General features: G+C 40.9%; 1 protein-coding gene across 2 annotated transcripts in view; it reads right to left on the bottom strand.

Moving 5' to 3' along the window:
* The window catches only part of AGT (angiotensinogen), a 145,668-nt gene that overhangs the window by 73,768 nt on the left and 59,154 nt on the right, over nt 1-12,746 (bottom strand). The window contains exons 1-2 of one of the 2 annotated variants that reach the window (XM_040429433.1): nt 5,016-5,161; nt 2,750-3,538 (exon numbers count right to left, since the gene is read on the bottom strand). In XM_040429433.1, the coding sequence (XP_040285367.1) occupies nt 2,750-3,524 (775 nt within the window). In that variant the 5' untranslated portion in view covers nt 3,525-3,538; nt 5,016-5,161. Of the gene's footprint in view, nt 1-2,749; nt 3,539-5,015; nt 5,162-12,746 lie in introns of those variants that run through there. The other variant, XM_040429432.1, reaches the window with a different exon arrangement.

Below are 12,746 nucleotides of genomic sequence, written 5' to 3'. Positions count from 1 at the left end.
AGAATGTATAACAGGACTCAATGGTAAAACAGCATTTGAGGCCCAATGTGGCAATTTACGCATCTTGTGCTGACAACTGTAGAGGCTCTGGGTGCAATAATAAATGGAAGTTACCCCATTTACACCCCTCAAGTTATTTATTAAAGGGTTGGAGTGAGCATTTTGATCTCACAGGTGTTTTGAAAAAATCCATTCACAGCAGATGGTGCAAAGTAAAGACTGTTATTTTTCCACAGATAGTCCAATGAATTGTTCTCCAGTGTGAAAAGTAATCCCTGGTTTTACAAACGCCCCACACGTGGCCCTAATCTGTTGCCTGAATGAATGAAAGGGCCGAGGAGTAAAAGAGTACCACATACATTTTTAGGCCCAGTATGGTGATTTACAACAATTGTGCTGACAACTATAAAGGCTCAAAGATAAAATAATAAATGGAACCCCCAAAAAGTGACCCCATTTTGAATACTCTGCCCATCAAGATATTGAGGGGTGGAATGAGCATTTTACGCCACATATATTTTACTTAAATAATGAGCAAGGGACTGTGCAAAAGGAATATTTTCACAGGTCATTTCAGCGCCCAAAATGTTTTGCCCAGCTAGTGCAGAAATACACCACACCCTTTAAATTGTTTAGAAGGGAAAGACCACCTTTTGCAGCGCAGATTTTGATGGCGGGTGACTTGCTTTTGAACAGCCTCTACAGCCATTTTCTGGGAACTATACATTTTTTAATTTTCCTTTTGATGGAGCTGTGTGAGGGCTTATTTTTTGTGGGATGAGTTGTCATCATCATTAGTTCTATTTTGAGATATATACGACTTTGTGATCACTATTTATTAAATTTTTTGGGAAGTTGTATAAAGAAAAGGCAGCAACTCTACAGTTGTTTTTTGGATTTTATTATTGCAGCAGACACCATGCAAAATGAAAGGTGCAATCTGATTGGTTGCTATGGGCAAGTAAGCCTGTTCTACTTTACCAGTTTTATGAACCTCCCCCATTATCTTTACTCTGCTGGTCAGTATGATTTTTTTGCTGTTTTATTTTTATAGTTTACTAAAGCATTTTTGGAAATAAGTTTATATCTTTTTGATTACTTCCTATTATACTTTCTGTGAGGCACGGTGACAAAAAAATTGCTGTTCTGACATAGTATTTAAATTTTTTTACAGCATTTATCTGACTAGGTAGGTCATGTCTGTCAGACTGTCACACTCTAGTGTGGGAGGGAAACCCCACACCGAACATAGGAGGGAAAGGGAAAAGGAAATAAGGCCTGAAAACTAGGGAAGGAAGATGGACACCTCCTAGTGAAAACCCTAATGAAAGCCCTGACTGACTACCAGTATGAACAGACCCCAGAGGTACTGTAGGTGAGTATATACACAGGAATATCTAAATTCCTACCTAACCCTAAAGGACCCTGGTACTAATGACAGGAAAGAGACACCCTGTTCCTCCAGAAGGAAGGATGAAAGGGAGTCTCCCTAAGGCCTAATACAAAGCAACAAAGAAATGCAACACACAGAAAAGCCAAAATACAAAGGGAAAGGTAACACTAAACTTCCAAAAAACTATAGCAGCACCAGGAACTCAGCCAAGATCCAAACACGAGCTATCCACAGGTCAAAATGAAGCTATAAGGCTACTTTCACACTTGCGTTCGGTGCGGATCTGTCTGGTATCTGCACAGACGGATCCGCACCTATAATGCAAACGCTTGCATCCATTCAGAACGGATCCGTCTGCATAAACAGCTTTTTCAGATCTGAGTTTTCACATCGTGAAAACTCAGATCCGACAGTATATTCTAACACAGAGGCGTTCCCATGGTGATGGGGACGCTTCAAGTTAGAATATACTAATAGAACTGTGTACATAACTGCTGCCTGGCAGCACCCGATCTCTTACAGGCGGCTGTGATCCGCACAATTAACCCCTCAGGTGCGGCACCTGAGGGGTTAATTGTGCGGATCATAGCCCCCTGTAAGAGATCAGGTGCTGCCAGGCAGCAGGGGCCAGACCCCCCTCCCCAGTTTTAAATTCATTGGTGGCCAGTGCGGCCCCCCTCCCTCCCCAGTATTATATTCATTGGTGGCCAGTGCGGCCCCTCTCTATCCCTCCCCAGTATTATATTCATTGGTGGCCAGTGCGGCCCCCCTCCCTCCCCAGTATTATATTCATTGGTAGCCAGTGCGGCCTGGCTGTATTGAGCAAACACTGTGCCCGCCCAATCAGCTCACCGTGCATGTACAACGCTGGATGGAAAGGGGTTAAAGAAGAACTGTCACTTCTCCAACTGTATCTTTTAGTCTCTACTTGCATTACCAATGAAATAACAATCCTGCAGCATTTTATCATTCTACATTGTTCCATACATCTGTAAAGCCTATACAAAGTTTATGAATGAATTGCCCACATGAGGACAATAGCTGGCTATGTGTCACTGCACAGTCTGACACCGTTCAATCACTGCTGCCAGTATCAGATTGTGCAAGGACACTCCTCCACTAGTATCACCAAGTTGGCAATTATTTCATGAGCATTTGGCAGAAAAAAACACAGAGTCATGAGAAAAAAATCTTCTGTAATTACTACTTCATTATTTACTATAACTGACATTTCAGGAGTGGTGACAGCTCCATTTTAAAACTAGGATGAAATGCTTGTAGATGTCCCTGCAAAATGCATAGAAATATTTACAATATTGCCCATACTGTAGTTAACATATGAAAGCATTAACCTACCTTTAAATTGAACATGGCTAATGTACATGAAGTCGGCAATTACATTAATGGAAGTTAATCCAGATATAGCATTTGCTGGCAGTTTGGAATCCAGAAAATCATTGATTAATTTGACTGCCTTAGTAGAATCTTTGAAGTCTACAGTTCTTACATAGAAGTTATCAGCAGTTAGGGTTAATCCATGAACAACCTTCTTTGACAATGGGACATTTGGAGAGACAAACATGCACACAGTTCTTAGTGTATTGATATTAGAATCTTTAGAAAATAAAAATGTGTCAATATTTTGGAGGGTTGAGATTACTTTAAAACCATTCACTTTAGAAGTGCAGTTAGTAGAACCCGATTTGTCTTCAAGTCCTAAAAATGTTTGTAGACTATTGGAAGTGTTCCCAGATGCTCCAAGATAAAATGACACCATTGTTCTGAAAAAATCAGTGTAGGGTATTAGGATACTGTCTGTTTTACGTAGTTTCCACCATCCAGCAACAGCACGAAAACTAACACTATTAATAATTGATATCAGATAGGATTCAGTAGTCCCGATATGACCTGCTTCCAGGTTTCTTTGGAGTTCAAAGTTATTTTCGTCAGCATTGTTTTTTGATTCAATAGCTGTAGGGAAGAACATCTCAGAACTGTGATCATGAAACTGGATATTTTCACATTCGCTCTTGTTGTAAGTCAGTAGATTGAATGGATGGACATATACACGGTTGCATGTTGATAAGCCAATGAATGCAGTAAACCACAACATTATTTCTTGAAGATACATTGTTAAAAGCAAAGCTGCAAAATAAAACCACAAGTTTATATACATGTATTAAAACATTGTAATTTATAATACACATTTGATTAAAGATGTAAGCTGTGTTCACATTAGTGTTTGAAGCATCCATTACACAATGTGTCAGATTTGAGAGCAGGATAAACATTGCACGCAGCACTATCTTTTCAAATAACAGAAATATATAACAGTATATCGTGCGGAGCTGTCGCACTAATTAAAAATTAAAATGTTCCACAGCAGCATAAAATAAGTTGATACAGCGTCTTAATAATATATGCCTTCTTATTACAGTGTTCCTGAATGGTTTCAAATTGCCACTTCTTAAACTGATATTGGATATAGTATGCAGCGGTACTCAACCAGTTAGATATGTTGCTGTTTGGGTCGGCGGTATCGTTGTTATACAAAGTATTTGAGCAGTACGTCCTTATGTGACTAGCTACTCCATACAAGGTGCATATTAGTCATGGAGTGATTGCGCCACCACCATTCGACTCGTTCAACCAATTGTATAGTTGATACAGGAGATAGGTTAGTAGAGTATGTTATTAGCTGATTACTAGATCCGTCGCTGCCCGCAATGTTAGGTGGTACGTACGTGGCTCTGTTGAGCTCGGGTCTCTTGTGAAGCACCTGTTGGTTTTCTTGCACATGTGCTAGTGCCGGCACTTTCTTACAACGTACGCTGTAACTGCGGCTCGGATCTTTAAAGTTTTTATTTTGAACAACTGAGCAAGAAACCCAAGCGGTTTCGAAACGCGTCTGGTGATTGAAAGCACAGCAGTTCATACAGAGTGCGATTCTTTGCAGCAAGGATTCCACAATCAAAGATCCGAGCCACAGTTACAGCGGTACTGGTTGAGTACCGCTGCATACTATATCCAATATCAGTTTAAGAAGCCATTTGAAACCATCCAGGAACACTGTAATAAGAAGGCATATATTATTAAGACGCTGTATCAACTTCTTTTATGCTGCTGTGGAACATTTTAATTTTCAATTAGTGCGACAGCTCCGCACAATATACTTATAGAGGGACCATGACTGCATAATTCTGCACATTTTTATTTTCTATTTTATTGTTTATATTTGATGTATTTTTTATTAGTATTATATGCATATATTAAATAAGGTACTATATATGTATTTTTAGGTAAACAATAAATTGTGGATATATTTTCAATGAAAACCGGCCATTTATTACAAATTACATTGAGAGGCTAGGTGTTATAGCATTCCATGTTATATTTCAGTGAGCTCCATTTTCTGCCATTGTCATTTACAAACTTTTTACATAGCATGGTTAAAACAGACTTGTCACGTGGAATTGTACATTATCATATAAATACTTGGTCTATTACATAATTAGTAAAATTTTCCTGCTGCTCATAGCAAGCAAGATTAAAAAAAAGCTATTTTTTCTCTTAAAGGCATTTTTGCTCCACATTTAGCATGTAAATAAAAAAAATAGCATACAGTAGATACTAAACTTGTCCACAGGGCTCCATTAGTCAGAGTGTCCTTTTGCCCTCTGTCCGGCTGTTATACAACAGTTTACTGGAAATAATAGATCTATAAAAGAATAGCTTTCAATGGCATAGACTCTATTTCATCCTGCAGTATCCTGTAAAAAACATATCCATTTAAAGAGGTTGTCCGAGTTATGGAAAAAAAAATATATATAGCACTGGAAATCTGATGGGCAGCAATATATAACTAAGCTAAGCAAGTTTTATGCAAAAATATATATATATTTCCTCATTTCCATGGTTCTTTTCTGGCCCTTTGTTTACATGCAATAAAAACAATCTCTGCCCCTCCCCGTGCACTGCTAAGGGAGTGGATACAAGAGCTGCCCTGAGTGACATGTCTGCCTGCTGGGAGACTCTGCAGCTTGTTGTATGTGTAGGACTACAAGTCCCAGCTGTATAATGACACTGCTAAGAGAGTGGATACAAGAGCTGCCCTGAGTGACATGTCTGCCTGCTGGGAGAATCTGCAGCATGTTGTATGTGTAGGACTACAAGTCCCAGCTGTATAATGACACTGCTAGGGGAGTGGATACAAGAGCTGCCCTGAGTGACATGTCTGCCTGCTGGGAGACTCAGCAGCATGTTGTATGTGTAGGACTACAAGTCCCAGCTGTATAATGACACTGCTAAGGGAGTGAATACAAGTACTGCCCTGAGTGACATGTCTGCCTGCTGGTAGACTCTGCAGTATGTTGTATGTGTAGGACTACAAGTCCCAGCAGTATAATGACACTGCTAAGGGAGTGGATACAAGAGCTGCCCTGAGTGACATGTCTGCCTGCTGGTAGACTCAGCAGCATGTTGTATGTGTAGGACTACAAGTCCCAGCTGTATAATGACACTGCTAAGGGAGCGGATACAAGAGCTGCCCTGAGTGACATGTCTGACTGCTGGGAGACTCTGCAGCATGTTGTATGTGTAGGACTACAAGTCCCAGCTGTATAATGACACTGCTAAGGGAGTGGATACAAGTGCTGCCCTGAGTGACATGTCTGCCTGCTGGGAGACTCTGCAGCATGTTGTATGTGTAGGACTACAAGTCCCAGCTGTATAATGACACTGCTAAGGGAGTGGATAGAAGAGCTGCCCTGAGTGCTGGGAGAATCAACAGCACCTTGTAAGTGTAGAACTACAAGTCCCAGCTGTATAATTACACTGCTAATACACACAGGATCTTCCCCCTACCTTCTTGTGCAATGCTCTCTCTAGTCTGTCAGCTCCTGTGCCCAGAATTGCCACTGCCTGCAGCTGCCCAGTCTGTGCAGCTGAAGGGGTTAAGAATCCTAGGAGAGAGCAGACAGCCCGGCAGTGAAGGGGGGCGTGACCAGCACAGTGACGTCTTGTTTACAAGCTTGTAAACTAACTTTATCAGAGCAGGGAGAGAAGCTGACATCACAGGTCATGTGACCCTCAGTGAACTCTGAGAAACCAGGCACTGCAGATAAAGTAAGTTAATTGTAAAGTTGTTATATTTGCCTAGTTAGGAACATAGAAAGAACAAAAAAATAACTCGGACAACCCCTTTAAGGGAAATAGGTAATTAGAAAATTGCTTGTTTAAACCAAGGGGGTCTTTTATTATTGGAAGTATTCCACTTTTTTGCGTACTTTTGTCGCAGATTTGGTCACAAAGAGGATTTGCAGCTGAGTCTGTGATTTTTCCCTGCTCACACCACTTTTCCGAAGTGGCGGAAAAGGGGGCATGGCATGGGCATGGAAGGGGGCCAGCCGTCTGGCCCTTCTCATTTACCATTTTCTATTCCAGTTTATAGTGTGGAAAATGGTCTTAAACTACGCCAGCAAGGGGGCTGGTGTACTTTAAACCCTGCCGCTGGGGTACACCCAGCGCAGGGATATTAAGACCAACATATAAATTGCCGGTCTTAATAAATGACTCCAAGTTTTTATGTTAAACATATTTTTAAATAATTTTGGTGATATTAATTAAAATTTTCTATGTCACTATCTACAGTTATATAATTAGTGTGGTTGAAAAAAGTCCATCAAGTTCAACCAAACGATAGATGGGATTAGCAATTTTCAAGAAAGGTGAGTGAGAATTAGACTTCTCCACATTTACATAATCATTAATCTTATTTACACTGAACAAAAATATAAACGCAACACTTTCGGTTTTGCTCCCATTTTGCATGAGCTGCACTCAAAGATCTGAAACATTTTCTACATACACAAAAGACCCATTACTCTCAAATATTGTTCACAAATCTGTCTAAATCTGTGTTAGTGAGCACTTCTTTGCCGAGATAATCCATCCCACCTCATAGGTGTGGCATATCAAGGTGCTGATTAGACACCATGAATATTGCACAGGTGTGCCTTAGACTGCCCACAATAAAAGATCACTCTGAAATGTGCAGTTTGATCACACAGCACAATGCCACCGATGTCGCAACGTTTGAGGGAGTGTGCAAATGGCATTGACTGCAGGAATGTCTACCAGAGCTGTTGCCCATGCAATGAATGTTTATTTCTCTACCATAAGCTGTCTCCAAAAGTGTATCAGAGAATTTGCCAGTACATCCAACTGGCCTCACAACCGCAGACCACGTGTAAATACACCAGCCCAGGACCTCCACATCCAGCATGTTCACCTCCATGATCGTCTGAGACCAGCGACCTGGACAGCTGCAGCCACCTGACTGCAGTTCATTATCTTAACCGACTTGAGTGGGCAAATGCTCACATTGGATGGCGTCTGGCACGTTGTAGAGGCGTTCTGTTCACAGATGAGTCCCGGTTTTCACTGGTCAGGGCAGATGGCAGACAGCGTGTGTGGCATCGTGTGGGTGAGCGGTTTGCTGACGTCAACGTTCTGGATCGAGTGGCCCTTGGTGGCGGTGGGGTTATGGTATGGTATGGTTATGGACAATGAACACAGGTGCATTTTATCGATGGCATTTTAAATGCACAGAGATACCGTGACGAGATCCTGAGGCCCCCCCCCCCCCCAGTAAGGCAAAACTGTGCACATCTCTGAAACGGCTTCGGAGACGGCTTATGGTAGAGAAATGAACATTTATTGCACAGGCAACAGCTCTGGTAGACATTCCTGCAGTCAGCATGCCAATTGCACGCTCCCTCAAATGTTGTGACATCTGTGGCATTGTGCTGTGTGATCAAACTGCACATTTTATGGTGGCCTTTTATTGTGGGCAGTCTAAGGCACACCTGGCAATATTCATGCTGTCTAATCAGCACCTTGATATGCCCCACCTGTGAGGTGGGATGGATTATCTCGGCAAAGGAGAAGTGCTCACTAACACAGATTTAGACAGATTTGTGAATAATATTTGAGAGTAATGGGTCTTTTGTGTATGTAGAAAATGTTTCAGATCTTTGAATTCAGCTCATACAAAATGGGAGCAAAACCAAAAGTGTTGCGTTTATATTTTTGTTCAGTGTAGTTCTAAGACTTCATGTAAGCCTTTTTTTTTTTATTCGACTGCTCCTGTCATTACTATGTCCTGAGGGTAGACTATTCTGCAAATGTACTGTTATTACGATAAAGAAGCTTTGTCACCTTTGGAGACTTAACTTTTTATTCTCCTCCAGTTAATTTGGAGCCCAATAAAAACACTTCTTTTCCATCATGTCTGTCTTCACTGACCCAGTAAACACGTACCCAGTAGGGCACCTTTTTTTTCTTCTAAGAGACAACACCCTGGGTGTTAAGGAAGATAGTCCAGATAGTGTTCCTGTTGATGACTAGTATGAAAACAGTGTTTGGACTGTCATGAGGAGGTTGTTCAGGCAGAGGAGGGGGACATGATGACTGAAATGTATAGCTGTGTTAGTTGTGGTTGTAGTGCCATTTGTAGACATGCTGGTCATGGTGTTAGGGGCACTGGTTGCCATGAAGGTAGTGGCATTGGGGACACATATAGAGGTACTGTAAGAATCAAAAGAGAGGTCAAGTTGCAAATTACATCACAGTCTAAGAAAAGTGGAAGGGGTATGATGATTGAACAAGATCTGACAACTGTATCAGGATGAGGAGGTGGTGATGACATCAGAGAAGGAGGATGGTGGCAGAGATAAACGGCAGAGCTGATACAAGAAAACTTGCCAGGGGCAAATCTGCTCTGTTTTGTGGTTCTCAGGAGCAGGCGATGCCATTACTTTTGTTGGAGTATGGTCAAAAGCTGTCACACCTAGGGTTAGCTTGGGTGATAGCAGCTGTGTGTGGGCATTTGCTGTGTGGGTATTTTGCGCAACATTGCTGGCCAACAAAACCACAAAACCATTGCAATGTGCAATCTCTGCAGACAGAGAAGAAGACTACTTTCACACTAGCGTTTTCAATTCCGCAATTAAGATCCGTCAAAGGATCTCAATAGCAGATGAAAATCTTCAGTTTTTTCCCCATTCATTGTTAACCCCTTAGGGACTTAGGATATACCGGTACGCCATGTTTGCCGAGTCCTTAAGGACTCAGGACGTACCGGTACGTCCTAAGTTTAAAAGTAGATTGCAGCGCTGCGGGGGTTAATTGTGACAGGATGCCCGCTGAAATCATTCAGCGGGCATCCTGTCAACGCCGGGGGGGGGGGTCATGTGACCCCCCCGCATCGGCGATCGCCGCAAACCGCAGGTCAATTCAGACCTGTGGTTTGCGGCTTTTACCTGGTGCGGCGGCGGTGGTCGGCGGTGCCATCGGGTCCCCATGCGGCTGTGGGGGGGACCCAATGGCATGGAAGGCAGCGCGATGTCTAAGGAAGGCATCGCGCTGCCTTCTGGTGACGAGCCTGTGAGATCCAGCCCCCTGGATCTCACAGGCCGGAAGCTGTATGAGTAATACACACAGTATGACTCATACAGCCAATGCATTCCAATACAGAAGTATTGGAATGCATTGTAAAGGATTAGACCACCAAAAGTACAAGTCCCAAAGTGGGACAAAAAATAAAGTGAAAAAAAGTTAGAAAAATTAAGTTTTCCCCCCAAAAAATGTAAAGTTTTAAGTAAAAATAAACCAAAACATAATTTTCCCCAAATAAATATACATATTAGGTATCGCCGAGTCCGTATCGACCGGCTATATAAACATATCACATGACCTAACCCCTCAGATGAACACCGTAAAAAATAAAAAATAAAAAGTTATTGTGTAAAAATAAAATAAAAAGTTATTGTGTAAAACTTACATAAAAAAAATAAATATATACATCTTTGGTATCGCCGCGTTTGTATCAACCGGCTCTATAAAAATATCACATAACCTAACCCTTCAGATGAACACTGTAAAAAATAAAAAATAAAAACTGTGCTAAATAAACCATTTTTTGTCACCTTACATCATAAAAAAGTGTAATAGCAAGCGATCAAAAAGTCACATGCACCCCAAAATAGTGCCAATCAAACCGTCATCTCATCCCGCAAAAATCATACCTTACCCAAGGTAATTGCCCAAAAACTAAAAAAATTATGGCACTCAGACTATGGAAACACTAAAACATGATTTTTTTTTTTGCTTCAAAAATGAAATCATTGTGTAAAACTTACATTAAAAAAAGTATACATATTAGGTATCTCCGCGTCCGTGACAACCTGGTCTATAAAAATATCACATGATCTAACCTGTCAGATGAATGTTGTAAATAACAAAAAATAAAAACGGTGCCAAAACAGCTATTTCTTGTTATTTTGCCTCATAAAAAGATAATATAGAGCAACCAAAAATCATATGTACCCTAAACTAGTACCAACAATACTGCCACCCTATACCGTAGTTTCTAAAATGGGGCCACTTTTTTGGAGTTTCTACTCTAGGGGTGCATCAGGGGGGCTTCAAATGGGACATGGTGTAAAAAAAAAACTGTCCAGCAAAATCTGCCTTCCAAAAACCGTATGGCATTCCTTTCCTTCTGCGCCCTGCCGTGTGCCCGTACAGTAGTTTACGACCACATATGGGGTGTTTCTGTAAACTACAGAATCAGGGCCATAAATATTGAGTTTTGTTTGGCTGTTAACCCTTGCTTTGTTACTGGGAAAAATTGATTAAAATTGTAAATTTGCCCAAAAATTTTAATTCTGAAATTTCATCTCCATTTGCCAATAACTCTTGTGGAACACCTAAAGGGTTAACAACGTTTTTAAAATCTGTTTTGAATACCTTGAGGGGTGTAGTTTCTTAGATGGGGTCCCTTTTATGGAGTTTCTACTCTAGGGTTGCATCAGGGGGGCTTCAAATGGGACATGGTGTCCAAAAAAACAGTCCAGCAAAATCTGCCTTCCAAAAACCGTATGGCATTCCTTTCCTTCTGCGCCCTGTGTGCTGGTACAGCTGTTTACGACCACATATGGGGTGTTTCTGTAAACTAAAGAATCAGGACCATAAATATTGAGTTTGGTTTGGCTGTTAACCCTTGCTTTGTAACTGGAAAAAAAATTATTAAAATGGAAAATCTGCCAAAAAAGTGAAATTTTGAAATTGTATTTTCCATTAATTCTTGTGGAACACCTAAAGGGTTAACAACATTTGTAAAATCAGTTTTCAATACCTTGAGGGGTGTAGTTTCTCAGATGGGGTCATTTTTGGGTGGTTTCTATTATGTAAGCCTCGCAAAGTGACTTCAGACCTGAACTGGTCCCTAAAAATTGGGTTTTGGAAAATTTCAGAAAAATTTCAAGATTTGCTTCTAAACTTCTAAGCCTTGTAACATCCCCAAAAAATAAAATATAATTCCCAAAATGATCCAAACATGAAGTAGACATATGGGGAATACAAAGTAATAACAATTTTTGGAGGTATTACAATGTATTATAGAAGTAGAGAAATTGAAACTTGGAAATTTGCAATTTTTTACAAATTTTTGGTAAATTTGTTATTTTTTTATAAATAAAAATGAATTTTTTTTACTTCATTTTTCCAATGTCATGAAGTACAATATGTGACGAAAAAACTATCTCAGAATGGCCTGGATAAGTTAAAGCGTTTTAAAGTTATAAGCACTTAAAGTGATACTGGACAGATTTGGAAAAAATGGCCAAGTCCGTAAGGTGACATAGGGCCGAGTCCTTAAGGGGTTAATGGGGACAAAACCGAACTGAACGAAAAAGAATGCACCAAAATGCATTCCGTTAACGTTTGGTTGCCCTCCCATCGCGGACAGAATAACACTGCAAGTAGTGTGAAAGTAGCCTAAAATATGCCTATTTAGGCACAAATATATGACATGAATTGGTATCACAGGTTTATGTGGGTGTAAAAAAAAAAATATAAGACTGGCCAGAAAGACCTACTCCTCACAGTGGCAATTCTAGTAGCCAGGCCAGATTGTCGTCATCATCATCATCATCACCCTAAATTTCATGAGCTACTGCCTTTTCCTGTTCTCACTCCTCACTCCTCTGATCAATCCCATTACTTCAACTCCCCTCCCGACTTACAGATATCTAAGCTAAAGCACTTCCATGCTGTCTTACAACTGTTGGGCCTGGATGAGAGAAACCACATAGCAGATTAGTTGCTATTGTGCACCTAGAAGCAAATTTCCCACGGGATATCTCCCAATCAACTACAAATGGGCAGAGTAGTCGGCGACAATAGCACAAATATTAGCAGGTGCGTACATAGAAATCATTGGGCCCCATAGCAAGAATCTGAATGGGGCCCCGCTAACTCCGCCCACTAACCACCACTGGCTCATACCACC

The sequence above is a fragment of the Bufo bufo genome, chromosome 4, assembly GCF_905171765.1.
Source record: "Bufo bufo chromosome 4, aBufBuf1.1, whole genome shotgun sequence".
Classification (NCBI taxonomy): domain Eukaryota; kingdom Metazoa; phylum Chordata; class Amphibia; order Anura; family Bufonidae; genus Bufo; species Bufo bufo.
This window is presented reverse-complemented; position numbering and strand designations above follow the sequence as displayed.